The 27,205-nt window shown below is 53.8% G+C and overlaps 11 protein-coding genes across 11 annotated transcripts; 6 read left to right on the top strand and 5 right to left on the bottom strand.

Annotated features, from left to right (window-relative positions):
• Window positions 1-1,514: 1,514 nt before the first annotated feature.
• VFPPC_06093 (50S ribosome-binding GTPase domain-containing protein) lies at window positions 1,515-3,300 on the top strand (the record flags this gene model as incomplete). Its single annotated transcript, XM_018285189.1, has 3 exons — window positions 1,515-1,769; window positions 1,824-3,232; window positions 3,282-3,300. The coding sequence occupies 3 exons, from the start codon at window positions 1,515-1,517 to the stop codon at window positions 3,298-3,300; spliced, it is 1,683 nt and encodes a 560-aa protein (XP_018142216.1).
• A 1,120-nt stretch (window positions 3,301-4,420) lies between these two features.
• VFPPC_17938 (hypothetical protein) lies at window positions 4,421-4,756 on the top strand (the record flags this gene model as incomplete). Its single annotated transcript, XM_022429606.1, has 1 exon — window positions 4,421-4,756. One exon carries the CDS (start codon window positions 4,421-4,423, stop codon window positions 4,754-4,756), a length of 336 nt encoding a protein of 111 aa, XP_022285340.1.
• A 663-nt stretch (window positions 4,757-5,419) lies between these two features.
• VFPPC_06092 (mannosyl-oligosaccharide glucosidase) lies at window positions 5,420-8,043 on the bottom strand (the record flags this gene model as incomplete). Its single annotated transcript, XM_018285188.1, has 3 exons — window positions 5,420-5,659; window positions 5,772-7,741; window positions 7,809-8,043. 3 exons carry the CDS (start codon window positions 8,041-8,043, stop codon window positions 5,420-5,422), a joined length of 2,445 nt encoding a protein of 814 aa, XP_018142214.1.
• Window positions 8,044-8,449: 406 nt separating this feature from the next.
• VFPPC_13965 (hypothetical protein) lies at window positions 8,450-9,145 on the top strand (the record flags this gene model as incomplete). Its single annotated transcript, XM_018291737.1, has 1 exon — window positions 8,450-9,145. One exon carries the CDS (start codon window positions 8,450-8,452, stop codon window positions 9,143-9,145), a length of 696 nt encoding a protein of 231 aa, XP_018142213.1.
• Window positions 9,146-9,407: 262 nt separating this feature from the next.
• VFPPC_06091 (cytokinesis protein sepA) lies at window positions 9,408-14,627 on the bottom strand (the record flags this gene model as incomplete). Its single annotated transcript, XM_022428492.1, has 2 exons — window positions 9,408-11,029; window positions 11,099-14,627. The coding sequence occupies 2 exons, from the start codon at window positions 14,625-14,627 to the stop codon at window positions 9,408-9,410; spliced, it is 5,151 nt and encodes a 1,716-aa protein (XP_022284301.1).
• Window positions 14,628-15,883: 1,256 nt separating this feature from the next.
• Window positions 15,884-16,159, bottom strand: VFPPC_16273 (hypothetical protein; the record flags this gene model as incomplete). The annotated part of the gene is made up of 1 exon (XM_018294026.1): window positions 15,884-16,159. One exon carries the CDS (start codon window positions 16,157-16,159, stop codon window positions 15,884-15,886), a length of 276 nt encoding a protein of 91 aa, XP_018142211.1.
• Window positions 16,160-16,409: 250 nt separating this feature from the next.
• VFPPC_06090 (hypothetical protein) lies at window positions 16,410-16,718 on the top strand (the record flags this gene model as incomplete). Its single annotated transcript, XM_018285186.1, has 1 exon — window positions 16,410-16,718. The coding sequence occupies one exon, from the start codon at window positions 16,410-16,412 to the stop codon at window positions 16,716-16,718; it is 309 nt and encodes a 102-aa protein (XP_018142210.1).
• Window positions 16,719-17,057: 339 nt separating this feature from the next.
• On the top strand, window positions 17,058-17,527 carry VFPPC_16272 (hypothetical protein; the record flags this gene model as incomplete). Its single annotated transcript, XM_018294025.1, has 2 exons — window positions 17,058-17,419; window positions 17,476-17,527. 2 exons carry the CDS (start codon window positions 17,058-17,060, stop codon window positions 17,525-17,527), a joined length of 414 nt encoding a protein of 137 aa, XP_018142209.1.
• A 206-nt stretch (window positions 17,528-17,733) lies between these two features.
• Window positions 17,734-18,834, bottom strand: VFPPC_06089 (ring finger domain-containing protein; the record flags this gene model as incomplete). Its single annotated transcript, XM_018285185.1, has 1 exon — window positions 17,734-18,834. One exon carries the CDS (start codon window positions 18,832-18,834, stop codon window positions 17,734-17,736), a length of 1,101 nt encoding a protein of 366 aa, XP_018142208.1.
• A 235-nt stretch (window positions 18,835-19,069) lies between these two features.
• On the top strand, window positions 19,070-20,492 carry VFPPC_16271 (checkpoint protein hus1; the record flags this gene model as incomplete). The annotated part of the gene is made up of 4 exons (XM_018294024.1): window positions 19,070-19,085; window positions 19,431-19,536; window positions 19,591-20,413; window positions 20,466-20,492. The coding sequence occupies 4 exons, from the start codon at window positions 19,070-19,072 to the stop codon at window positions 20,490-20,492; spliced, it is 972 nt and encodes a 323-aa protein (XP_018142207.1).
• A 302-nt stretch (window positions 20,493-20,794) lies between these two features.
• VFPPC_06088 (COPII coat assembly protein SEC16) lies at window positions 20,795-26,811 on the bottom strand (the record flags this gene model as incomplete). The annotated part of the gene is made up of 2 exons (XM_018285184.1): window positions 20,795-21,408; window positions 21,477-26,811. 2 exons carry the CDS (start codon window positions 26,809-26,811, stop codon window positions 20,795-20,797), a joined length of 5,949 nt encoding a protein of 1,982 aa, XP_018142206.1.
• Window positions 26,812-27,205: the final 394 nt, after the last annotated feature.

Genomic DNA, 27,205 nt, shown 5'->3' with positions numbered 1-27,205 from the left:
TACCTCGACGTGCCCGAGGACTACGACATTCTCTTCATGCAAGGCGGCGGGAGTGGTGAATTCTCCGCCACAGTGTACAATCTCATCGGCGCATGGGTCGCCCGGAAGCGTGATGAAGTGTTCAAGGGTTCCAAGCCCTCTGACAATGACCTGAGTGATCCCACGCTCATGCAGGAGCTGCGCCGTCGCGTCGACACAGAGCTCAAGATTGACTACCTCGTCACGGGGAGCTGGTCGCAAAAGGCGGCCGCCGAGGCATCTCGACTGCTTGGCCCGGAAAAGGTGAATGTCGCTGCTGATGCGCGGGAGGTGAATGGCGGCAAGTTTGGAAAGATTCCCGACGAGAGCACCTGGAAGTTGTCCAAGGATGCTGCCATGGTCTACTACTGCGACAATGAGACTGTTGACGGCGTGGAGTTCCCTGGCTTTCCCAAGGTCTTGGAGCCCAAGGCCGATGGTTCGGGGCCGATTGTTGTGGCCGACATGTCGTCCAATATCCTGTCTCGCAAGGTTCCCGTGCGCAACTACGGCGCCATCTTCTTCGGTGCTCAGAAGAATCTCGGCTCGGCAGGCATCACGGGTGTTATCATCAGGAAGAACTTGATTCCACAGCCGTCAGCGGCATTGACCCGAACATTGGGTCTGCCTCTTCCCCCTGTTGTCTTGCAGTACGAGATGATTGCCAAGAACAACAGCTTGTACAACACGCTCAGTATCTTTGAGTACGTTTTCTCTTGTACCCCTTTCTACGCGACTTGACTTTCTAACTGTGTTCTTTTTGTGTAGCGTCTACATTGCTGGCCAGGTCATCAAGAAGCTGCTCGCCACGTACCCCGACAAGGCTGGTGGTCAGGAGGCCGTGTCTGCTAAAAAGGCCCAGCTCATCTACGGCGCTCTGGATGCCAACCCCGGTGTATACAGGGTTGTGCCCGACAAGTCTGTCCGCTCAAGGATGAACATTTGCTTCCGCGTTACCAAAGGTGATGATGTTGATGCCGCGGAAAAGGCATTCCTTAAGGAAGCTACGGCGTTGGGCTTGACAGGGCTGAAGGGACACCGCTCGGTGGGAGGAATACGCGCCAGTAACTACAACTCTATTTCAGTTGAAGGAGCTGAGAAGTTGGCCAAGTTTTTGGAGACTTTTGCCAAGGCGTAAATTTGGACTGAGGATGGGTAAATCCGCGTGGCATCTGGTATGGCATAAAGGGGTCAACATGGCAGGCTGTGTTCAACACGCTGCATTTTGTGAGATAAAAGTAAATAATGAAATAACGATTGATGCAATTGGGCTTTGGGCGAGTATAGTCATGTTTGCATGCGTGACCAAATGAAATGTCGATGTCGTGTAGTGCTGAGAGAAATGGAGACAGGGGTTGATTACAGGGGCTGGTGTGCTGCAGGGACTCACTGTGGGTGAAGGGACCAAACCACTTCCAGATGTCAATCGATGCTACGTTCACCTTGACTCAACCTCATCTCATCTCACATATAAAACTCACAACACCAACTTGTCGATGCTTCGACGCTCACTTCGCCGAACCTTGACACGCACCCGGCCTCGCATACTGTGCCTCGCCTCACCATGTCATAAATACCTCCCCGTGGCGCGGTGTCCGCGGCGTGCAAAACCCTTCACCTCCAGCACCATCCATCGGCAACACGAACACAATGCCTTCCCAGCAATAGGAGACACCATCTACGCCTTGTCCACAGCCCACGGCCGCGCAGGCATTGCCGTGATACGAATCTCCGGGCCCTCATCCCTACAAGTACGTAAGCCTACGGCATCCAATGCAACCAACGCCAGCTAACAAAAGTCCCAGATATACCACGGCTTATGTCCAGACAAGCCACCGCCAAAACCTAGACGTGCCACCATCCGCACCCTCACTGACCCGACTCCCAGCGTTGAGCCCAACATCTTGGACTCAGAGGCCCTACTCCTCTATTTTCCCTCCCCCAAAACAGTCACCGGCGAGGACGTCCTCGAGCTGCACGTCCACGGCGGTCCCGCCACAGTGAAAGCCGTGCTGGCAGCGATCCCAAAATGCCAAACCAGCACACGCGTCCGGTACGCCGAACCAGGCGAGTTCACCAAACGCGCCTTCATCCATGATAGGCTTGATCTCGCGCAGATAGAATCACTAAGCGACACCTTGGACGCGGAAACCGAGCAGCAGCGTAGGGCGGCAGTCAGAGGCAACTCTGGCGCATTGGGACGGACGTATGAAGATTGGCGGCACCAACTGCTCTACGCGCGGGGTGAGATTGAAGCTCTCATCGACTTCTCCGAGGATCAACACTTTGACGAATCACAATCCGAGTTGCTGGAGAATGTGGCCAGACAGGTAGCTAGGATATTGCACTCCATCGACCTCCATGAGCTTGGAAGCCAGCGGAGTGAACTACTTCGAAATGGAATCCGAATCGCACTCGTGGGTCCGCCAAATGTAGGTAAAAGCTCACTGATGAACATCATTGTCGGCCGGGAGGCGTCAATCGTGTCAGGGGAAGCGGGAACGACGCGAGACATTGTGGAGGCGAGTCTCGACATTCGAGGATTCTTATGCTCCTTTGCCGACACAGCAGGGTTCAGGTCCATGGGTGAGAATGACACAGAAGTCATTGGCGCGGTGGAAGAAGAGGGCATTCGCCGGGCAAGGAAAAAGGCACAAGAATCAGATATTGTGGTTGTTCTGGCGTCTGTGGAATCAGGACCATCTGGGCCGTTCATTCACTTTGACAAGGAGACGCTTGCTCTTGCGTCTGAAGCGCAGTCCTCTCTCGTCGTTGTCAATAAACGAGATGCCGTTGACGAGGATACATTTGCCCATTTACTACAAGCTTTCTGGCAAGACATCCGGGAGAAACACCCGGCACTGCCCAGTGAACCCATCTGCATTTCCTGCAAAGAAGATGCGTCTACGACTACAGAAGGCGGTGTTCAGGGCGTAATCAACGGGTTGGTGTCGTCGTTTTCTCAAATGACAGACATGCCGCCAGATATGCGGGACTTGTTGGGCGTTACCGAACGACAACGCCAGTTACTCGTCAAGTGTCGCGGCCATTTAGAAGAGTTTATGAACGAGGCGCAGCCGCAAGAGGACGGGGTAGACGCGGATATTGTGCTGGCGGCAGAGTATCTGCGGTATGCGGCGGATTGTCTGGCGCGGATTACGGGGAAAGGCGAGGCGGGGGATGTAGAGGATGTGTTGGGTGTGGTGTTTGAAAAGTAAGTCTGTCTCTGAGTGTGGAAGGGTGAGTGAGTGCTAACGAGATAGGTTTTGTGTGGGCAAGTAAGGGCCGAGTTGGACAGGGTGTGGTTGTTGTCCAGGACTGACTGATGTATACTATTGACGACATGAGAGGGATAGACAACTGGTGTATGGGGTTCAAATGCTCGGCCGGCATCATAGATTCCCGTCTTTGACAGTTAGACGAGCGTCAAAAGCCACCAGAACGTTGCCCAGAAACACGGAGCACATAGCTCCTTGATCTCGGCCACAAGACAGTGGCACGATGCGGCATACACTCTTCGTGACGTTGGTCGACGTTCATGAATGAAGAACAGGTGCAGCCTGCGTCACTAGCATAAACACTTCACTACAATAAGAAAGCAACATCCATAAAGAGGTGAATTGTATTGTACCCAGCACAAACTACCACCAACCCCAACAATGCATCGCACCCAGCACAACGCATCAAGACGGAGTTATCAATGTGTCCAGCACGTCTAAGTCTAGTCTATACCCCGTGAAGGGAACTCTTTACCCAACCAACACCAGTAATGCATGTCCGTCCCTCCCAAAAATGAGCAATCAAAAAAAAAAACAAAAGAAAAAGAAAATCCCATACGCCTCGTGTTGTATCCATGCGTGCTATGCAAAAAGCAATTGCTGGCGATGAGTGGCCCTTATCGACGGTTCTCGTCGTCGCTGGGGACTGTGCCGGGGGCGCCGCTGACAATGTTGTAGCCTGAGCGGCCGAAGTTGGTGGGCTCGGAGATGGTTGAGGCGGCCATTTTTATGTAGGTGAAGATGTAGTGTGGTTGAGATGTTGTAGTTGGTTTAATGTATGAAGTTTGATTAGATGGTGAAGGTGCAGTATGTTTGCTAGTTTGCAAGAGAACAGATTGTGATGAAGAAGTTGTTTGCGTAATGCACCGGTGCGTGATGTTGAAGTAAATGCAATTGTATGTAAAACAAGACACTGAACAGAACCAATGAATAATATAATTTCCATTTCCAAAACCACACGACACCTCATCTCATTATATATGCCTTTGCCGCCCCCAAGGCCTCCTACCTCACCTCACCTCACCAAGACCAAGACCAAAACCAAAACCGGCGATAGGGCTGAGGAAACAAGTTGAAAAGCGGCCCCCAACCAAAACCCGTACACCAAAATAAAAACCCATCCCATGCTTTGCCCATGCCCATGCCATCGCATGCCAAAATGCCCGTCCCCAAAAAAACGTGGCTTCCGCGCTTATCTCACCTCAACTCCCAAGCAAACTAGACAAGACCCTCGCCACAGCCTCAAAACCAGTCATCCAATCTACACCCGCCCTGCATCAATGCACACCAAGTCGACCTTGTTCTCTGCCCGTTGCTTCGACGCCCCGACCACCGAGGTCCACGGCCCACGATCCACGGTGAATGACGCACAGCCACAAAAAACCCAAGCGACCCAGACGCTGAACCGAACGCCTTGCTTGGAAACACGGACAAGGACTCACACGTCTGGTCTTTCGTAATCCATTTTCCCGCCCCAGACCAAAATAGCACCAACCCCCAGTGCCCATCCCGAGGAAGCCGTTTCCGTTTACTCTGACCACAAAATATGACATGTGGCACGGCGATATCCCAAAAGATGCCAAACGGCCCGATCGTGCCATGATTCCGTCAGACGGTGGTTGCGCCAAAACGTGGCCTTTGAATGTATTTTGCCAGGCACAGCTGCCACAAGACTGCATGGCTTCATGTTTCTTCACGTTTCTTCATGGTGTTGCATTGCATTTGCAGCTGACGGGACTCATCGAGCAAACAGCAGCAAGAAAAATTGGCATTGTAGTCATAATAGTGGGTTCTAATTGACAAATGGAAGCATGAGGCCAGGAAACAAAAAGACACAAAAAAAAAAAAAGAGAGAGAAAATACCTTTGACTTGGCGTTTGCCTTGTTGCATCCGAAATTATCGTCGTCGCAAACTGACACATAGTAAGCTGATTTGTCACTGTCCAACCAAACCACCAACGTCATGGCGACTCGTCATCTGATTTTCATCTACTCCATACAGTACTGTACGTACAATATTCTAGTCCCGTTAATTCCGTTTCTCATCTATACGACTCACTCTATACGACCATTTGACTCTAATTCTTGCTCACTGCTGCCTGCTTGCCTGCCTGCCTGCCCTCCTACAGCTCATCTCGCTCCTGTCCACTCAACTCGTCCATGGCCATAATCTTGACCACAAGACTGGTCCACCCTGTGAAATGCTGCGTCCTCTGTCCCGCCCCCGTCTCGGGATTGTACTGCTCCCATGCGAATCCAGTCTCCTTCCAGCTCTTGTAGACGGTGTCCACGAGATTCTTTCGGAGCCGGTTGTACATGTCGCGTGCCTTGTTGCGGTACGGACCCTCTTGCTTGGCAACGTTCTACGGCAGTTCACTTCGGTTAGCTCCGTTCGTGCCCGGGAAACGATATGTCCGTCCGTCCATTCGTCCCATCCTCATTCATGCGTAAGTAATTAGGAAATATTAAGCTTACCTGCAGCTGCTTCACAACCATGTAATTCATAGGCATCCAGACCGGGCTGCGCCAGTAATTCTCGCCCGTTCCATAAAACTCATCCTGCTTGCTAAGACTGCGGATTCCGTGCGGGCTCCAGAGCTGCTCCTCGTCCGCAATCAGGTCCAGCGTCTTGCCCAGCTTGGCGTCGTTTGCCTTGAGCAGCCCTACCAAGAACGGGAAGAGCGATACATAGCCCTTGTGGCAAATAAGCTGGTGCTCCTCAAAGTCGTCAATCGTCGCGTCGCAGTAGCATCCGTCCTTTTCTGACCAGTGCAGGTCGTTGAGGTTGTGTTCAATGGCATCCAGGTTCTTGTTCAGCTCCGCCACATCTTCATCCATTCCCAAGGCTTCCGCGATGTTCTTCAACGACTTGGTCATCAAGCCAACCCACGACATGAGGTCGACGTGCAGCTCGCCAGGATGCGGTGGCTGCGCGCGGGGATAATCGTCAAGGCCGCTGGTCAAGACGTGGGACTCAGATCTTCCTCGCCACCTGTAGCCTTCCTTTGACGAATAGGCATCTCTGTCGTAGCCCTTGATGTCTCCGCGTTGCGTCTTGCGGAACCAGTCGTACTGGCGTTTCAAAAGCGGGTAAATCTTTCGGAGATAGTCCTCGCCCAGCTCCCAATTGTCCAAATGAGCCGTGTGCAGCGGGTTTCGGTTACCCTTTGCCAGCTGCTCTTTGCCGGAAGGCTGTGTCCCGTTGGTCTTGCGAAGACGCTCCATGAAGTCCTCAATCACGAGGAACAGCGTGGGCGGGTTAGCATAGTGCGGGTACTGGACTTGGAACTCTTCAGGGACTTTGGTTCGGGCTTCTGGCCCAAGGATCTGCTCTCGCGGGATCCAGCCATCCTCATCCATGGTATTGTACCAGCTCTTAATGACCTCTAGAGTCAAATCCATATCCCAGTCCGCAATGGGGACAAGGTGAAAACCTTCATCCCACAGAAAACCTCGAGGGAAGAACGGTCGCGACGGCACACTCGTAAACAACTCATACGGGCCCTCGAGCGTCTGAGCTTTGCGTTCTCTAGCCGCAGCCGTTTCGTCCCAAAACCCTTCATTCTCCTCTTCGTACTCAGGCGCATACGACCGATCAATCATTTGCTTTCCGTAAAAGTATCCCACTCCGCCCAAGAGGTTGGAAAACATGCTCTTTCCAAACTCCTGGTACTTTTCGGCTTTGAAGGGCTTCTTGAGCTCGAAAATGCTCGAAAACCTTTCAGCAAACGCACCTGACACACTTGATATAGCTTTGGTGACATCATCCTTGCTCAACTGCTTCCCGGCAGACCCCGATGAGAAAATAACATCAAACTCAAACGAGCCTTCGTACGTCCTCTGGATGATGTGCGAATTACCACTGCCAGGCTGGTGCGGCATGCGATAGACCTGCCACGCCGGCGGCGCATTCTCCATGCCATACTCCTCCTGCACCGCCAGGGCAGCAGTCTGCAACTTTTGGAACAGCAACGGCATGGCCTGCCAAATGGCCTCCTCTGAAACTTGTGAGCTATGCACGAGCGTAACGTCGCCGGGTCGAGTGGCAGAAATCTCATGCTCGCCAGTAGGGTGCTTTCCATTGCCTTCGGTCACTACCAGCTTGTAGTCACCCAAGGACTCGGATTTTCCGGTAAACGTCACATCGCCCTTGTACCCAAGTTCGCTCCCCTCACCCTGGGCCACGAGCTCACCCTGCCCTTCTTGTGCGATGTAGTAGTACACGACCGTCTTGTGGTTCGCCGGCGCATCGTCGTGCAGTTTGCCCTTGATTCTAGCAGCCCAGCTGCCGCCCTTGCTTCCACCTGGGACCTTGACAAACGACGTCGTAATGTCAATCTTGTTACCTGTGTCGTGAATCGTCTGAACGCCACCGCTTCGTGCGTCGTACTCGTCCCATCCGTAGCCGCGAATATCTTCACCCTGCTCGCAGGTGTATCTCAGGCCTAAATCACCACACCAGTCAGTATTGCGCCACGAAGAGCAGTGGGCTCAAGGCGAGGCGTTTCTTACCATCTTTGACATCGTTGTACTCTTCTATTCTCCCCCACATCAAGCCCGTCCACAGGCTCTCCGGTAATCTAGGTCGGACGCCAAAATACAAATTAGGCTTATAAGGGCCCCAGAACAAGCTCTCGTTATTCTGGCGGCCAATCTCGCCTGTCAGAACCGAAGCATCGCCAGTGGCAGCCGTTCCAGCAGCAAGCGTTGCCGCCGCAGCCACCACCAATTGGGTGAACCTAGTCATGTTGTCCGAATCTCGCAGCGTTCAACAAACCATGGATCGAAATCAACAGAGAATAGAAAAGCCGCCTTGGCTACAATCGCAGTGTCATTGGACAAATGTAGGTTCGCAAGCTGTGCTCCTGAGGCCACGTTCAACACTACCACCATGCAAGGCTGACGTCGGCGGTGGATTTTGGGTCTGGTCTGGTGTGTTGAGTCTCAAGCTAGCTTGGGGCGTGCGGGGAGCGAAGCCAGGGGCCATTGAATGATCCTGATCCAGGGGCAGCACAGGCCATCTTGAGCCACGCCCATCTTTTTGATGTCAGTCCTTGGCTGGTGCACACCCCCCTCCACCACAACACCATATCAGAATCTCAACCAGCCTGCCAGCCTTGACCGTATCCAAATTCTGCACTCATCACGCCAACATGAGCGACTCTCGCCGCCCCCGTCGGCCAGACAGCCGCCAAATGTGGGATGAATCAGACCGCCCACACCGGCCCAGAGACCGAGACCGCGACCGTGACCGCGATCGTGAAAGGGACAGAGACAGAGACAGAGACTCCGATCGTCCCAAACGCTACCGGTCACGATCCCGATCTCCCGACCGCGGAAATCGTCAAAATGACCGCTCCAGATCCCCCGACAGACGATACAGAGGTCGCGGCGGCGGTCGCGGCAGGGGCCGAGGACGAGACAGATCCCCCAGAGACTCCCGCCGCTACGATGACAGAGACCGCCCCCGACGAGATACTCGTCCCCGGTCCGCATCACCAAACACCACAAGTCCACCACCCTCATCCACACTACCAACGCGCTCCCGTTCCGATAAACCCCCTCCACAAGCATCATCCAGCCGCCGGCGCAGCCCCTCATCGCGCGACCAGTCTCGCGACGATACCCCCATGACGAATGAGGACGACGCTGAAGACGGAGAGCTACAAGGGGACGACGACATGGCTGCCATGCAGGCAATGATGGGCTTTGGGGGATTCGGCACAACAAAGGGGAAGAAGGTGTCGGGTAATAATGCCGGGGCTGTGAGGAAGGAAAAGAAGCTCGAGTATAGGCAGTATATGAACCGACAAGGAGGGTTCAACAGGCCACTGAGCCCGGGGAGGTAGTTTCACTGTTTGGCTGAGGGTGTGCCCTGTAAAATTGTGTCGGAATATGGCGTTTTGGGACAGGCATAGACGAAGCTGTTTATGAATAAAGATAATGACCCCTACCATGCCAGTCTTCCGATGGCTTCTGCACCGTGGCACAAACACGTCCAAATATGATTCTACAAGGGTGCTCACCAGAAACGCAGCCGTTTGAAGAGCAAAGATATGCCAATATAAACATTACGTACGGACGCTATATGCAGTTCTTCTCTTAAAGCACCTACGACTCCTTGGTCTCTTCGTCCTTTGTTCCCTCCTTATGCCCATCTTCTGTCTCTGTGTCTTTCTCCGCCTCTTCGTCCACCGTTTCTGGTACGTCGGCCATTGTACTGTCTTCAACGGCTGCTTCTTCCTTGGTGGTCTCACTTATTTGGCTGGTGCCAGCCTTCTCTCTCCTGCGCCTTCGTAACCGACGCTCTTCTTCTGCCGTTTGCCTCCGTGCTTGCCGCAGGCTTTCCCTCTTTACCGCATCATCGTCTCCATCACCCCGCATGCCTTGCAGCATGGCCGCGGCTCGATCAGCAACATCATCGTCGCCTTCTCTCGGTGAGCTCAGACCTGGGCTAACGACCGGGTTGCCCTCCTCGTCAATCGTCTTCTCCGTGCTTTGGAAGCCGGCCTCGGCCTCGGGTATCTCGTTCAGGTCGGGAATCTTTTGCCCTGAAGCCACACGCACTTGATGTCTGTCCTTGAGACGTGCGCGACGTCTTCGATCTCTCTGATCCCGTGCCTGTGGCGCCGCCGCTCGGAGCTTCTCGAGCAGAGAGTCCATGGCGCCCGTACTTGTTGGTGAAGCACTTCCTTCGCCAAGTGCTGCTGCCGCTGCCCCCTTCTGAGCGGCGTGCTTGCGCTTCATCGACGCCTCATTACGTCTCCTCATCTCTTCAAGCTGCATGTTCTTCTCCTTGGATTTCTTCCACTCCATCAAAAAGTTGGCCAGTTTGGCAAAGAAGTCTCGTCGGGCATTTTCGTCGGTGGGGTCCTCTCCGTAAAATACCATGATGTCTTTGTATGTTTTCATCATTTCGTCGAGATACAGCTCCATCTGCTCAGCCTTGCGTCGGGCCTCCTTCATGCATCGCTGCACGATTTGGCTCACACGGTCCTCGGAATGGAATTGCTTCGGGTCACTGAGGTTGCCCGAATCCAGCGACATTTGCACATTGCGAATCGTCTCAATGTACTTCTTGGCATCGGTCTGCAGCTGTTCCACGTTCACCTTTTGGGCCGTCACCACACCACCAATGTCACTGGCGAATCCCTCCCATTCGGGGTACTGGCTTCGGACTATTCGCTCTACCAAATCGGCCAGAGAAGACTCGTTCTTGTCATCCTTGACCATGCCCAATCGGGCAAGAGAGCTGAGCTTGAAACCACGCGCTTGCTTGTTGGCGTCGTTCATGTAGTTGCCAATATCAAGAATCAGGCCGAGGACATTCATGAGCGACACGGAGTCGCGAAGACTCTCTGAAACTGTCACAACCTGGTTAATTCTCTGGTTGAGTTCCTCGTAATCCGCCTCAAAGTTTTTGCTCAGCCATAAAGCCCTCATACGGCTCTTCCAGTAGTGATGTAACTCAAACGCCGTATGTAAGTAGATTTGGTCCTGTCTTGTCAGCTCTGAGGGGTCCTGCTCGCGTTCCAGGCTCTTCGCATCGGGCCCAGTCAAATCTCGGCTGTATGGTGCCATTTGTTTCGATACGTTGTCGGAAATATTGCACAAATCGTCCTTTTGCAGGAACTCCATGACGACCTGGTTGTCAAGCACTTGCGGGTCGCAATGGATGATCATCTGCACAATCTTTTCCACAGAATGTTGTGAAAACTTGGCAAAAGCGATTTCTGTGTCCCATTTCATTAGCAGCTGCCAGCAAAGATGTAAAAACTTAAATCTGCATTGTGCCCACTTACCATATGCCTTGCGCAGATCAGCGGAAATAATTTGCTTCTTGTCTCCCTTCTTTGCCATTCCACCGCCCAACTGCTTAATCTCCTTTGCCATGAAGAGTTTCTCAACCTCGTCCAAGATACCCTTTTTGCTGAGCTCATTATACTTCTCTTCGCGCTCTTCAGCAGACGGAGCATGTGCGGCCCAGTGACTCGTCTCGGGTGTATCGACCTTCTCCCAATGCAGAGCCTTGAGCTTCTTCTTTGGTCGTGCAACTGGGAGACCAATGGTTGGTGTGGTATAGGTCGACTTTTGGGGTAAGAAGTTGCCCGAAGGCATCGCTCCCGGCAACGGAGGCGGCGGTGGCGGTGGCATGGAACCGGCCGAGCCCGATCCAGGCATAGGAGGTGGTGGAGGCGGCGGAGGAGGACCACCCGGGATCTGGCCAGGCATAGGCGGTGGCGGAGGTGGAGGAGGAGGAGGAGGAGGAGGAGCACCAGGGACTTGACCTGGCATCGGAGGCGGAGGTGGTGGTGGAGGAGGAGGAGGGCCTGCTGCTGCTACGGATTCGGGCTTTGGCGTCTCGCCATCGGCTGAAGTCAATGGTGTTGAGGACTCCAAGCTGGGATGAGATGGGGTGGCGTCGCCATCTACATCTTCTGAGTCGCTGCCCTCATATCTCTTGATCTTGGAGCCTATCTCGTTAACTAGACCGGCTTGCTGCTTAGGATCAATCATGGGCCGCTTCATCTCAACGATACGAGGACGCTCATAAATGACACCTTCGTCGCCCTCGGTTTCTTCGCCTTCTGTAATAGTTTCATCTTCGCCATTTCTGTCAGAGTACAGTGGTTTCCGAGGGATCCTTGTCTGGCGAATGGTGCTGCCCAAGACGCTGTTGGTGAAATCGCGAGGAGGTGTCCCGCTGCCAGCGGGTGATTCCAGGTTGTCGTCGTCCATTTCTTCCCGCAAGGCTCGCAACCGGTCAGAAGGACCGCCGGCATCGCCCCAGACACGTCCTTCCAGCTTGTATTGCGTCTTTTGCCGCTCCAACTGCATTTGAAGGCGCTCCATGAGTCTCTCGCGATCCAGAATGCCCTGCATCTGGGTGGCGGTTTCCTTGGTGTTGATACCATTATCATTTTCCCCGCTGCTTGGCTTGTTGCTTTTGAGAGCATTGGAGGCTGCAATATCTTGCGCATCTCTCAACATTAGGTACAACTCTCGCGTCTCCAACTCGTTCCTTTGAGCTTCCTTGGCGCGGACGGTTTGGACATTGCTCAGCTCTGCTTTGAGGCCCTCTGCTTGCCTCTTTTGAGCTTCAATAAACCGAGCCTGCTCGTCAAGTTGCTTTTGCATTTTCTTGACCAGCCCATCCGCTCCAAGCTCCAGCCTGGCCCGCATTTCGTCACGCTCGGCCATGGCGGCTTCTGCTATCTGCCGCGACTCGAGAGCCTCATCTTGGGCCTGCCGAGCCTCTGAATCCGTGTGAAGCTTATCAAGCAAGCTTTGGACGGTAAAGTTGAGGCTTTGCTTGAGATCCATGTTGGGCAGGCGCCGGTCCATGGCGACGTAGCTCAGCATTGAGTCAACCAGTTGGAACATGCGCAGACGTTCTTCACCATCTTGAGCACGGAGGAGCATGAGATGCTGCAGTGCCGACACAAAGTAGTCTTGTGCCTTGCTTCCTTGGATGCGTTGCTGAATGGCATCGGCAATTTGAACTGGATCAGTCAGATCCTTGACCTCGCCCTCGACGCTATCCTTCATGCTGCTATTCTCCCTCTCAAGCATATCTTCATAGTCAATCGCCTCATTGGTCCGGAATCGCTCAATTTGCTTGTCGAGGAGCTCATATTGAAAGCCCTCCATCTTGGTCAGGATCCGCCTGATTCCGCATGCCGTGAATTGAGCTCGAATATGAATTCGAAGTTCAAGATCGTGCTCCGGAGCATCAACCAGCATGTTGACGAGCATCATAGTCGTGACGGCGTATTCCATGAGCAGATTCTCCATGCCAATACCGCCTGTTCGTACTTCTTCGCTGGCGCCGACCAGACTGCCCATCTTGCCTCGGCCATCGACGGTAACCTCCACCAAGCGCATCCAAGCATCAAATCTGCCATTTTCCCCGGATTGGGTCTTGAGCTCGTCCAGGGCTTGGATCACCTTGACATGGCCCTCACCTTCACGACCCCAGGTGCACAAAAAGGTCAGAATTTCGCTCACGAGCTTTCGAGTTGTGATTCGTGCCGAGATGAGACAGGTCGCAAGTGCTACTAGAACTTTTTGTTGCATCAAGGCATCGTCGGCACCAAACTTGTTGTTCATAAGCGCCTTGAGACACTTGATGATGTCGTATCCCTTGTCCATGTTCTTCTCGGCTCGTAAACTGTCGGGAGGCGGTCCGGCGGATGTCTTGCGGTTGATTTTTAGTAGCAACGTGACCAAAGCGACTTGTCCCTGACACTCGACAAACCGCTTTACCCAACCTATTTGCTGTGTCCGCAAGTTGACTTCGAGACTTCCCAGTCCTTTGGTGTCGAGCTTGTCTTCCATGACCTTTCGCACATACCATTCTGGCGTACCCTCCTCGTCGGAGTAGGTCGTAATATCTGGTGCTGAAAACTGGTTGGATCGAGCAGTTTGCCGTCGCTTTTGTTCTCCCTGCCACTCCGTCAGGCGGTCTTGATACAGGAGTGTCCATTTCTTTTGCGGTGGGTAGGCCATCATTTGTCGTCGAGCTTGCTCGGGCAGGTTGTGCCATCCTCGTTTTTGCATGAGCTGCAAGAACATTTGCTCGATAACGTTATCATCGTCTGGTTTCGGAAAGTGGAAGCCTTCGTGTGCGGTGAGAAAAGGACCCGGAAATTTGGTGAGTCGGTTAGAGTCGCGGTGGGAGCCGTAGGAGCTCTGCGACGAGGCGCTTGGTAATGCTAACTGCGATGAGCGTATCATCCCTCCAACATCTCGATTGCTAGCATTACCTGAATATAAGCTTTGGGTGTCATAGGAGCTGCGGCCGTCGTTGGCGCTCAGATATGATTCGTATCGTGACGTGTGTGAGCCGTTGATTGTGCTAGCAACACTTCCTCGTGCAGGACCCCATTGCTGTAACTGTGCCTGCCGACCAGTCGAAGCCATGGTCATATTGGATTCCCTCGGCCGAGGGGTTGCCGGATCGAACGAGGGGTACTGGTGGAAGTCCATGCCGCTCTTGTTAAGTTGGTGAGGTAAGGGATCTCGGCGTGCTGGCGCTTGGTCGGAATTGGGGAGGTAATCGACGGGGATCGGAGATCGTGAACCAGGAGGAATATTATCATAGGGGATCGATGTTATCACTCCAGCCATCATGTTGACTCCCGGATCAGCAGTTGCAGGTATATCTATGGATACAGAGGACGAATCTCTTTTGTGCCGTGAGGCTCGAAAGCTCATAGCGCTCGGGGCGTCGAGGTGGTCGACATCTGTCGTTCTTCTGTCCTTGTTCTTACTTCTGGAGAAAAGGGATCGCCCCCCAGACGACTGCCTCGATTTGTCTGCCGATGACATGGTTGTGATCTGCGGCTGTGATGGTAACAAGACAGAAAGCTACCTATGTGAAACTCGTAAAAACGATCAAATGCTGGCCCAAGGCCGCTCGCATGGTGAACGATGCAGCCGGGGCCTTTGTGTCACAGGTAGCAAGGGTCTACCGTGGCTCAGAGATTCTGGGTGGAAGAGCGGCTTTGTTGCTGGCTTCCCTTCTGTCTATTTTAACTCGCAATGTCAAAGCGGCGCCAGTGCCATGCAAGGAGAAAAGATGTACGTTCGCCTCTCTGCTGATGCCTAGGTTCCTCGGCACAAGCCGACGCCTCGTATCCTCGCTGGCTGTCGAGAACTATCGAGTCGATGGTGTTTCGCCACGGAGCTGCCAACCGAGCACGAGGAGCTGCCCCGTGGTAATTGTTGAATTGCAGCACTCGCAGGACAGTGCGGGCGTAGTCAGGATGCGAGGCGGTTCGACTGTGCACAGTTTCGGGGGTGATGCTATGGCGATGAAAGAACAGCCAGCCACGACGGGTGGGAATAGGGGCTGGTGGCGTAAAGTCTTTGGCGAATGCCTGCGATGACAAGTAGATGATTGCCTTGGGGCGCTATGTATCGATGTCCAGGGGATTCGCGCGGCCCAGCGTCGTGGGTTGGTCCTGAAGCAGCAGCAATAAATGCAGCCGTGTTTGGAAACAAAAAATGACAGTGTTTGGAATATTAGTCGTGAGCTGGAACAAACAGTAATAGAATGCGAAGTGCCTCCACGGCAAGGCCCCTGACAGTTGTCGAACGGGGACCTCAAGCAATCAAGCAAGGGGGGGCACCAGAGTGGAGGGATCAATCAGTCTGGGTCTCGGTTGGCAGGCTCTCCTGTGTGCAGTGAGATGACGATTCAGGAGACGGCGCTAGGCGGTTGGCAGGGACAGCTAGGAACAACGGGTCATCAACGCCAGTAAACTGGTCCAATGTGGAGAGAATACGGAGCAGGTGCTTGTAGACATGATTTAACTGCTGATGGAGTGGGGAGTGATATCATGGGAAGAGATTCTGGCGTTGAGGTAGAAACTGCCTGGCCCTCAGCTGTCGTCGCCAATGCAGGTGTTGAGTCGCTCTTGCCATGTTGGACTGGAAGTCTGTGTGGAATTCACCACTCCGATGCCCCAATGCCTCCCCTCGCAAGTAGGATTTAGAATGCTTCACCCAGGTTATTACTTCAACGACCTCCACGCAGAAAGATGAAACTTAGTACCGGCACAACCTGACCACATTTCCGAATGTCACACAGCACGATAACAGGCTAGAAGCCAAGCCTCGGCTTCAATGGCCCAACTACACGCATATTGATGCTGTTTGAGATTGAAGCAGAGACACCACGCTCTCAAAGTGCACCAAACTCTCAGGGACGTCTTCCATCCGTTTGAACACGACACGCCGATCAAACCCCCGCCTCGGAAGCGAAGCCTGTCAAGGCACCACTGAGGAAATGTCCTATGGCGGCAACAGGGCCGAAGATCAATCCGATGCGCGACTGTCGGCCCCTTTGTCTCGTGCATCCTTGTGAACAAAACCAACCCATCATCTCTACACCGAGAATCTCATGTGCCGTCAAGCCCAATTCGTTTTATTTCCGATGGACAGATGAAGTGTCAAGTAAGTTGTCAGGGGTTCATTGACCAGGTTGGCACTATCCCGAAACGGACGGTCATCAGGTTGCGAGATTGCCATTTGGCCTAATGGAGCCAAGAAGACACTAGCACATCTTGAGACCCTGAATTCCTTGATTTCTAACTTGTCATTTAAGTGATGCGACTCCAGGTTGGGCTGCCAACACAGTATTTGTCCGCAAGGCAATCTCATCTACTCCGTAGACTCTGCAAGAAATTATCGCTCTGCGCCGTCGTATTTATGCTCGCTGGTAGTGGAAGCAGGATGTATAGTACTTGTGCATATCGGATAATTCACAACGCCTGGGGCGAGGCGTATTGTACCATGCATTTCCATCCAAGGGACACCAGGCTAGCAGTTCATTCGAATCTCGAAACGTCGAAACATCGAATCAATCCCCCTAAAAGAACACCCATCAAAGCACTCTACTTCAAACTGTTCATCTAGTTACGAGCACTCAGTTAGCCATACAAGTCATAGCCTACAAATCAAACATTCCATCAGTCAAAAATGCTCTCCCCAGATCCCTCTCGCGAATCACCCATCAAGCCATCACGGCACATCTCCATCCAGGCAACCCACGCATCCGGCCTGTGGCGCACCACCCAACCCAGTCCCCAAACTTCCACCGTCATCAACACCAACAGTCCAACATCACCACCACAGCCGCCGCGGCTCCCCATCCCAAAGAGCAGCCCCCAATATGGCGCCATCCTCACCAACCGTCTCTCTCCTCAAGGCACGTAAACCCTTCTCATTTCACGCCAACACCAGCTGACCAAACCAATGCAGACCCTCTTCGTTCCCGCCGTCGTATCCCTCCTGATCTTCCTGTTCCTCACCTTCGTCCTCGTCCCCATATGGCGCCGCTACCGCAATCGTTACAGCCAATACCTCCCCGTGGAAACGATATCCAACCACACATCCGGGCTGCGACACCGCATAGTAAATCGCTTCTCGAGGCTCACGCTGCCGTCGACGTGGAGCAGGAACAGAGGCGCGGTGGACAACGCAACGACGGACGATGATGACTTTTTAGAAGACGGCGAGGAATTGGGCGATGTACATGAGCAGACGTTGAATGCTATCCGGCGATTACATTCGCACTTGGGCTCGGGACTGGATAGCAATAGGAGGCTGAGCAGAGAGTACGTGGTCTAGTGTCAAGACCTACATATTAGCTCGTTTTGCTAACGACATCTAGCCTTGAGGAGGGATTCATGGATGACAGCGAGGAGGAGCAAGATCGGAGATGAACCATGATCAAGTTTAACGTTTGTATCACTAGTAGCATTATCATTTCCGCATTCCTCAAGCGAATAGCACAGCATATCACGAGCCACGGACATAGCATACACGCAAACTGTGAGGTGGAAGACGCTTGTTGAAAAATCATATCGCTGAAATATTTGGTCCTAATACTGCGGTGTTATGTTTGCACGCATGCATAAACATGTCTCGCTTAAGCGCTTGTGGAACGAGATTCACTCTCTTCACCTCTGTTTCCTCTTTGCCGGGTCCAAAAGCTCTGTTGCTTCTTCCGCCCAAACTCCTTCCACCTAGCTGCCCACCATTTCTTGTGCGCATCATCCAGTTTCTTCTCAAGCTGCTCGAGAATAGACCGGTAGATCTTCAGCTTTGGATTGACCGTGCTCGTCTGACCGGCGTGACCCCTGCGGGCGCGTTTGGCTTCCATCTTCCGTAACTTGGCACTCGTCGAGGCAATGGATTGGTGAAGCTTAATGCCCTTGGGGCTCGCACAGAACTCATAATCCCAAGGTAAGATGGTTGTATCCGCCTCGTTATCTTGTCCAAACCTTGTCACGGGTGATTTGGTGGTTGGCATGGTGATGTGCTCACACTTGTGGCGAATCGAAATGCACGGTAGCATGGGACATCTCGGAAGACTATTGGGTTTGGATAACCAGTCAAGAAGGCAGACATGGCCCATTCCGTGACCGCAAGGAAGGTATACTACTTGCTCTTTGGCTTGACCCTCTCCATCCCCAAAGGCCTTAGCACACATGCAGCAACGGAGGGGACGCCCGTTGCTGTCGAAGTTGGCGTCACGGCTGGACGCAAGGGTGGACGCCACGGAGATGCTGGAGCCAGCATTGTCCAAGATGTTCATGGGCGTGATATCTTCGGAACCAGCTTCCGAAGTCTCGAATGTGAAATGCCCAACCGAGGGTTGTCGTGATTGTCCGCCGTCATTCCCGCTAACAAGTTGCTCACTGGCAGTTGCTGCAATTGTGTCCTGGCTGCCGATCGATCTTCTCTCAGTCGGGTTTCGAACTCTCAAGGTCCGACTCCGACTTGAAAATATACACCTCCTATTTGGCACAGAAGTGTGGGACTGCCCTGTTGACTCTGTGGGTTGGGGCCGAACAGTTCGGTTTGCATCATCAACCGGTGTAGTGGGCTCATTCTCATCGACGGGTCGAGTCGTCAGCAGCGGCTCCTTGTTTTCCGTAGATGCACCTATTCGTAGAAGTACTCTTTCGAGGTAGTCCCGGCCATACCTTTGAGTCAGCTGGGCGATGACTTCCTTGGCGCGGATCATCGTGGATAGATACAGAGTCACGGCTTGTCCTTGGAGTAGAGGCGTCCATAGCGAGAGATGGGATGAAAAACCTCTTCGATGAAAAATGAATATTCGAAAGAAAGGGGGATGAAAGTGGTTCAAAATGAGTGGCTATAGTTGATGATGTGATGATATTGAGTGAAATGATGGTGGCGTGGCGGATCAGTAGTTTCTGTTGGGGAGCATCTTCGAAACTTTATGAGAAGTAAACAACATGTCGTCTACTACTGGTATTAGGCAAGTATCCTCGGCCAAGTTGTTGCCAGACGACTGGAGTTGCGAGACATGCACGTGTGATTTCTTGCCAAAACGGGCACTACGACAACCAGTATAAGTGCAGGAGCTGCCTGCCTGCTGCCAGTGACGAACTAGATCTAAGCCCCCACCATGCGATCGCACCTTCTTTCAACGTCACACCAACTCACTCACTCACTCACTCACTCCTTCACTCACATCACCACTCACAGTGCAAACCCAAGATGCGGTTTCGCACAGACCTAAGGAACATACGCACATTTGCAAGCAAGTTTATGCTCGTTCCTAAATCCGACCACAACCCCACTAACCATCCTCAGAACTCACAGCCGCCCTCTCATCTCTAGAAAAGATAGCTTGGGTACGCCTCAGCGATGACACAGCCAGATTCACCGTCATCCCCGACATGGGATCTCAAGTCTGGGCGTAAGAACCCCAATCCCAAACCGCCATCCCATCTCGTCTCTAACCCCCTCAAAGCTCACTAGCAATGGACCTCATCTTCGAAAACCACCACATTCAATCCGCAGAATCTCACAACACAATCAACCTCGAACTGCCCCTCCAGCCGCTCCAGCGGGCCCTCAAGTCGGCCCTCAACAGCATCTCCGCGTCCCTCCGGCTCACCAAGAAGGACGGCCTGCCCATCCTCTCCATGACCATCACAACCACCACGTCCAACGCATCCACAGCCGCCGCAAAGCTGTCCTCCGAGGACCCCTTTGGTGACGACGTCTTTGAGCAAGAACACCTCGAGACATCCCTGCGCAGAGCTCACGAGAAAATCATTACGCAAGATATCCCCGTTCGCGTGCTGCACCCTGAGACCGTGGAGACAATTATGCAACCCAAGGTTCGGGAGCCAGATGTTCACATTCAGTTGCCGCCGTTGCTGCAACTGAAGGCCATTTCGGACCGTTTCACAAAGTTGGCTCTCACAGGGGCGAATCCGTCCAAGGCGCCAAAGCTGGAACTCAGTGCCAATATGCACGGTAGTCTACGGTTACGAATAGCTACTGAGACGACGGACATCTGTAGTGTTTGGTCGGACCTTGAGAACCCGGAGCTGGACCCTGCGCAGCTGGAACGACCAGTTGAGGAGCATCCTAGTACCAAGTTTCGGGAAGAGGGCCCTGATCGATGGGCTACGGTGCGTGTGGATGGCAAGGACTGGAGTAGAGTGTTGAGCGTGGGTCGCTTGGAGGGTCGCGTTATTGCGTGCTTTGCAGATGATCATGCTTTGATTCTGTATGTCTACGTACCGCATTATGACGATGCAACTACCGACGACTCTGTTGTTACCGTAAGTTTCCCATGTCAACGGCTTATGTATTCGGTAAAACTAACCGTCTTAGTACTATGTACAATCGTACAGCAGATGATGAAATCACACTGGCGTTGGTTGCGAAATAGGAATCAGGTGTCATGTCAAGGCGTTTAGGTTGTCAAAACCAGTTGGTCAAGATAGTGTAATGTAAGATGAAAAAAGTATTACAGATCCATAATACAGAAAAATGGAATGTCTATCGTACAAGGATGCCCAGTAATTATTTCTATTGAACAAAAAACGCCGTAATGTGTTTGTGTGTGTGCGCTCCCATCACCAATGGAGATTCACCAACTCTTGCTTTTTCTTAGTCCGAGTCATCCCTCTTGTCACATCATATTGTCTCCAGCACTAAGATTACTTTGCCATGACGTCAATATATCGGCCGCTCTTTCTCGGCTTCTTCTGGCCTGCTTTTCTGGGAGCCGGGGCACCGAGCAAGTCGTCAATGCTGCTTGCGTTACTCATACTGGTCGTGGGTCTACTAGGCGGACCAGTGGATGGCCCTGCAGATCCTGTGTTGTTGCTGGACACAGACCGTGGGAGAGGTGCTGGAGGGGCGCCGAGAGCAGCACGAGCAGTCAGGTTCTCCATGGATTGGGCAGTAGTCAGATTCCCTGCCATGGATCGAGGAGGCATTGCGCCCATTGGGGGAACGCTGGATCGTCCAGCGGCGGGTGGTGGTGGTGTGCCAGCAGCCCGTGGAGGAGGTGTGCCGCTCACAGAGCGTGGACCAGCCCTGGGAGGTGGTGGCGTGGCCTTCTTGGCTTCGACATTCTCGGCACCAGGCTTCTTGTTGATCCACCGCTTCAGATCAGGGTCATACACGAAGCTACTCTCTTCACCAAGCTTGGCTCTGATAGCTTTGCCAGGCGAAGCTTCACCAATGTTGCCGTCTGCCTTCTTGCCACCACCAAACCACCCGCCAAAACCCCATCCCTTTTTGGTACTTGCTGCTGCTGCTCGCTTGGCTAAACGTCTTGTGTTAGCAAAGGGTTACAGGAGATACGGTGGAAACAACACGGTGGAAGAAACTTACCATCTTCTTCAGCCGCCTTGCGGAACATCTCCTCATTCTCCCGGTCCTTTTCGGACTTTGACTTGTCCTGTGATTTTCTCAGTGCTGGGATATCGTCATCATCGTCATCCATGAAGCTCTTCTTCTTGGGCTTGGGTGCATCATCGTCCTCAACATCTGGCTGGTACGAAGGCGGCTCATATCCATATGGTTGAAACGACGGTGGCTCATATCCACTCGTACCACTCGTCTCCTGTTCTTGACTGTCAGCTGCGGTGGGAGCCATCTGAGGGGGCTCATAGCCATATGTTGTCGGCTGGTATCCTTGGTTGGCTTTGTCAACTGCAGAACTGGGTTGAATGTCTGGCGACTCTTGAAGCCCGTACGGTTGGTACATGCCAGAAGTTCCCGCTCGGGCTGCCGGGGGTGGCTCCTGTTGGACAACGGGAGCCGGAGCTGATCCGGCGGGTTGATACTTCGAAGGTGCGGCTGATCCAGGATAGCCGACTGGCTGGTATCCAGCAGTTTGCGGCTGGCTGGCGGGCACCCCTGGGTAGCTAGGTTCGTACGGGTTGGGCGAGTATTCGGGGACATTATTCGTCGAAAAGGTTGACACTGGCGAGAGCTGCCCCTGTGCCGCTGGAAGGTATGGATTGGCATTCGCGGCAGGGTAGGAGGCGGTTGGTGCTGGAGCATATCGAGCAGCGGCGGTACCAGCTGCTGCAGGAGGCGCCGTTGCGGATGGATAGGCTGCTGGGGGGGAGCCATAGACGTCGAAATTGGAAGTAGACGGTGGTCTGGAAACGTTTGGCGAGGCAGCAATGCGAGCAAATGGTCCGTTATCACCATCTGATCCAGGCTGGCCATTTCCATCCTCATCTCCTGAAACAAATTTGTTAAACCGGTTCCACATGCTATCAGATACCTTGCCCATCGTGGGCTTGGATATCCACGACGATGATGCCTCTTTGGGTGCTTGCTTCAGCCTTGCCAAAAAGTCTTCCACGGAGGCTTCGAGAATGGCATGGTGGTACGGGGACCTTCTCGTTTGCGAGCTGATGGCAGTGGCAATGTGATCGCAGTACTGCAGCGCCTTGTCTCGGAACCCGTACTCGGCAAGGGTTACGGCGTGCTGAAGCTTGTAAGCAGCGAGATGTGGCGCTCCAGCTGCCGCCGTCACGCCTCCACCAAGTGTGAGTCCGAACTCGTAGACTTCGCTGAGCTGCAGGGCCTCGGTCTCCTTGGCAAACTGGTCAGACTGTCTGCGATGGTCTGAGCCAACCAAGACGAAGTCCGCGTTGGGGTCGTCGAGGCCGCCAAAAACTGATAGCTGTCTGCTAAAGATGAAGCAAATATGTGCGGCCTCGGCGCGGCCGTAGCTGGACAAAAGCTTACCCAGAGCATTGAGTCCTCGGATGTCGTCGTTGCTTCGATTGCTCAACACAAGAGTCAATGTCTCACGCCACTTGTCAAGACCATCCATGGCATCCTTTGTAGGACCAGAGGAAGTCTCTGTGGACACGAGTTGCAGTCCAGCACGAGCATGCGAAGGTACAAGTTCGTCCACGCAGTCGTCATAATTTCCAGACAGAACCTTGTACAGGGCAGCAAGGGGCTCATTGTTATGGCCTGGGTAGTTGACCTCCTTGCGTACAAATTCTTGGGCGACTTGTTTATAAAGAGCCGGAGAAACTGTCTGAGAAATAATCATGGCATGACCCCAGAGACGCTTGTCCACGGCAGACCAGACTGCCGTCTCGCGATGTCCCTTGAGCAGGTCGAGGCGAATCTTTTCAATGGCTCCCGAGTCCACACCATCGGCTTGCATCGAGGTGACGCCTGCGGCGGTCGTCTCAGCTCCCGTGAACAGTGGAGCGCCTTCGCCCGGCAGTTCCGTCGTCTCAGGGGCCAGGATTTGCCGAACGGCCTTGTCCACGACAGGAGTGCCCTCAAGCACTCCGTCATGTTCGATGAAGACTCTCAATAGTTTCCATAGCAAGAGCCGTTCGATGGAGCGTTTCGCTTCCAGAGATAGCTGAGAGTGGAAAGAGACATCAGGGAGTTCCCTTTCCATGGACTCAATGCCAGCCGAGAGCCAAGCAACTGCTTCCTTCTTTTTGGACTTTCCCTTGAGGGGCCCAGGAAATTTGGCCAGGTGATCCTGAAGAGGGTCTAGATCCTTAATATTCTGAACCTTGACTTCACCCACTGTGCGTACGGTAACTGGCATGGTCTGCCCCATGGCATATCGGGGGATACTCTTGGGAAACGTTGAAACAAACGTTCCACCGACTCCCCAGGACATGACTGGCGCTCCCCTCCATCTCTCAAGAGGATCGTGCTCTCTACCATCAGTGGGCGGCACCATGTTGGTAAGTGATTGACCCCGAGCACGAGAGATGGGCCCATGCGCAGATTGAGTAGGCTTTGTCACGGCTGGGGCTGGTTGTGCGTGAGCATGAGCGGACGAAGGTCGATGACCGGATTCCGACGACCTGCTGCCCTTTCTAGCAGCGTTGTGCGTGTAACCAGGAGATTGCGTGTGAGCTCGGGAAGGCGGAGCAAATGAGTTTGGCGCTGGCGCTGGCGCTGGCGCTGATGCGGATGCTGATGCAGGCTGAGGTGCGTAGTTGGAGTTGATTCTCTTAGGAGGTGACAGAGCAGCGGCTGGTGCACCGTTGGCAGAGGGTAACGGGGGAGTGTACCGAGCTGCGCAAACGGGTGACGCAGGGCTATATCGAGACTCGGCAACGTCAGCCACAGCTGTATGACTGGCACTGAACGACCGATTTCCAGGAGACAGAGCTTCTTCGTCTTCCTCCTCATCTACTTCCCTAGTTGGCGGCAAAGACGACACTCGATTCAATCTTGGCTCGAATGAAGAGCTCGTCCGTCGGTCAAAGTGTTGTCCATCTGTGGCACCACTACTCTCAAAATGTGCCAAGGGGCTGGAGGTACGTGGCAGGTGAGGAAGAACGGTGTGAGGAGGGCCAGCGCCATAAGAGCTGTTAGGGCGTGATCCAGCTGACGGCGCTGGCGAATAGCGGCTGGCAAGAGAAACACCGCCGCCTTGCTGGGCTGCCGGTGCAGGCGAGTATCGAGACGAGCTGCTCGATGGCGGGGTCACGGAGGGAGCCTGGGCCTGAAGGTTGGCGTAAGGGTTCGTCTTGGGGGGAGCAACCAAGTCGGCCACACCAGGTGGTGTCTGAGTCTCGCCGGGCAGCTGCTGAGGTGTTGGAGGTTGGTTTGCCGTGTGCGTGGGAGGAGCAACAGCTCCTGATGCTGGTGGGGGGACAGCTTGGGATGCCGCTGGAGGAGGTGCTTGTTGTTGAGGCGGCGCAGGTGCGTACTGGCCGGGCGATGGCGCTCGCTGACTCTGTCTCGAAGCCGATCTTGGCTTAGACATCATTGGTAATTCCTCAAAGAAACCGCTTTTTGAGCGCAGGGCGGGTGCCGAGGCTTTTTGACTCAATTGAGGACCCTGAGGCTGAGTAGAAGGGACTGGAGGAGCGGATGAAGTCGGCGGTGCGGACGCAGGAGGCGCCGCCTGCCCCGGTGAATACATGCTGGCACTCCTGGGAGGAGGAAGTGCTGTTTCCTGGGGCAATTGTTGAAGGCTGGGTCGCTTGCGTGGTTTGACGGTCTTGGAGACCAGGTCGGTAGGCAAATCGTACGGCGAGGCATACCCTTCTTTGGACTTGTCCGCAAAGCTCTCGGCTCGGGCAGCTTCAGGCCGCGGTGGTGTCTGTCCATACTGAGCAGCGCCCCCGTATGGCACGGCTGGGGAAAACTGGGAGGTTGCAGCCGTGGCAGCAGTTGGGGTGAGTGTTGGTGGTGGTGGTTGTCCCGCCGCGTTCGTTGGGACGTACGGGTTTTGTCGAGGTTGTGAGGGTTGAGGAGCAGGCACAGGTTCGTCCAAGGTGTCATCAAGCAGACCCTCGTCATCGCTGCCGAGGAAGGCTGCCGCATCAATGTCCTCCTTGTTCTCCGCTGCTGAATCATCGAGAAGAAAATCGTCATCCTCGTCTTCTCCAAATGCTTGCTCCCACTTAGATTCCAGGTCCTCGGTCAAGGGTGCTGGTTCATCCGTCTCTGGAATGCCAAGCGCAACGCCTTCAGCAGACTCATCAGCATGTTCTTCAATGGTTTCATCAAGAGTGGTCTGATGCATGAGCGAAACGCCATCATCCGTGGAAGCCATTGCTTGCATTGTAGACTTCCGCTCCAAGGGTCTGATGTTGCTGTCCCAGTCATTTTGATTGTCCGTGTCCTGAACTTGAGCGAAAAAGTCGTCATCGTTTGCGTCCTCCTCTCCGAATGGGTCGGCTCTGACCGCGTGTGCTTCGTTGCCCGTCTCGGATTGTGGAATAAGGGGTACACCCTCTTCAAATCGAGCCGCTTCAGCAGTGGTGGATGCTTCCGCAATTTCGCCGCCAATGGATCGGGACGGCGCATGTTTACCTCGAGTACCACTGTGCCTTTGCCACGATGCAGAGCTGTCGCCTTCGGGGCTTCGCATCATGTACTCCTCCTCTTCAAGTTCGGCCTCTTTTTCATCTTCTTCCATGACGTCGAGAGCCTGGTTGGTAGGGAGCGGTAGGGCATGGCGCAGCTCGGACTCGGACGCCATGGGAGGTACGACAGGAAACGAGTTGGTCCGATTTGATGGCGGCATGAAGCCAAACGTGTCCGTGTCGGATCGACCCAGGTTCCACTCTCCATCGTCATCGTCGCCAAAGCTAACCTCGTGGGAGACAGTCCGAGCAAAGGACATGGAGCTGGAGTGCTGGGCCACGGTCTGCGACGGACCCGTGATCTCAGGGCTTGTGTCTTTTGAGTTCATTCCTTCTGGTTGTGTGGGCTCCTCCGTCGGCGGCTCATTAACAGGCGCCTCGTCAGCCCGATCCTGTTGTGCTGTGGTTTCGGGCTCTTCTCCAGATATATCCTGCTCTTTCTCCCCGGAGAGCAACAACGCACCTCCCTCATGGTGGCCGTTTGTCAGCCAAGCATCTGCAGCGTCTTCCGATCTTTCTTGCTCGTCATGGGTATGTGATTGTCTCGGGGCGTATCCCTTTGTCTTTTCTGTCTCCTGTGAAGAGTTTATAGGTTCAGTGGCCTCGATGGGTTCTGCAGGTTCAGCGTCCTCGGATACCAGCCAGGCGTCGGCTTCATCTTCGTCCTCGCCGTCCTTATCAAACCAAGCATTGGTGGGATCGTGGTCTTCGATTTTTGGGAGACCGGGCGATGCATCATGGGTTGAATCAGCCACTTTAGGCTTTTGAATCGGTGCAACTGCATCGGCGGTGGTGTTGGGCATCATGGCCGGGTGCCATGTGCTGGTTGGCTCGGCGGCCATGGTTCGAATGCGATAAACAGAGCGCGGTGCTTAGGACGAATACATTCAGGAATTCTAATTCACGGGCTGTTAACATTGCATACTCTTATTGATGATGCGAACAAGAAATGCGCAGACGCGGAGTCCCCGATGGCCTGCACTGTGCAAGAAATTCTTGGTGTGGTGCGGCGCGTGGTGTCGAGGACGGGGCCTCGGGGGTTAGAACATGAGACAGCACGTACAAGGGCAGAGGAAAAAGAATTACTGTAATCAAGATGCAGACAATCTCTCAAGCCGATCTCCTGTCCGCCATACCAGGAGAAGTCGCTATAAAAGAAATTGCGGGTATCGGGTAACGGGATGGCGAAGATGGTAAGTGAAGGTTGGGTTGACCGGACAAAATGGACAGATCAAA

Source organism: Pochonia chlamydosporia, chromosome 5 (assembly GCF_001653235.2).
Source record: "Pochonia chlamydosporia 170 chromosome 5, whole genome shotgun sequence".
Lineage (NCBI taxonomy): Eukaryota > Fungi > Ascomycota > Sordariomycetes > Hypocreales > Clavicipitaceae > Pochonia > Pochonia chlamydosporia.
The sequence above is the reverse complement of the archived record's forward strand: the minus strand, read 5'-3'. Positions and strand labels throughout refer to the sequence as shown.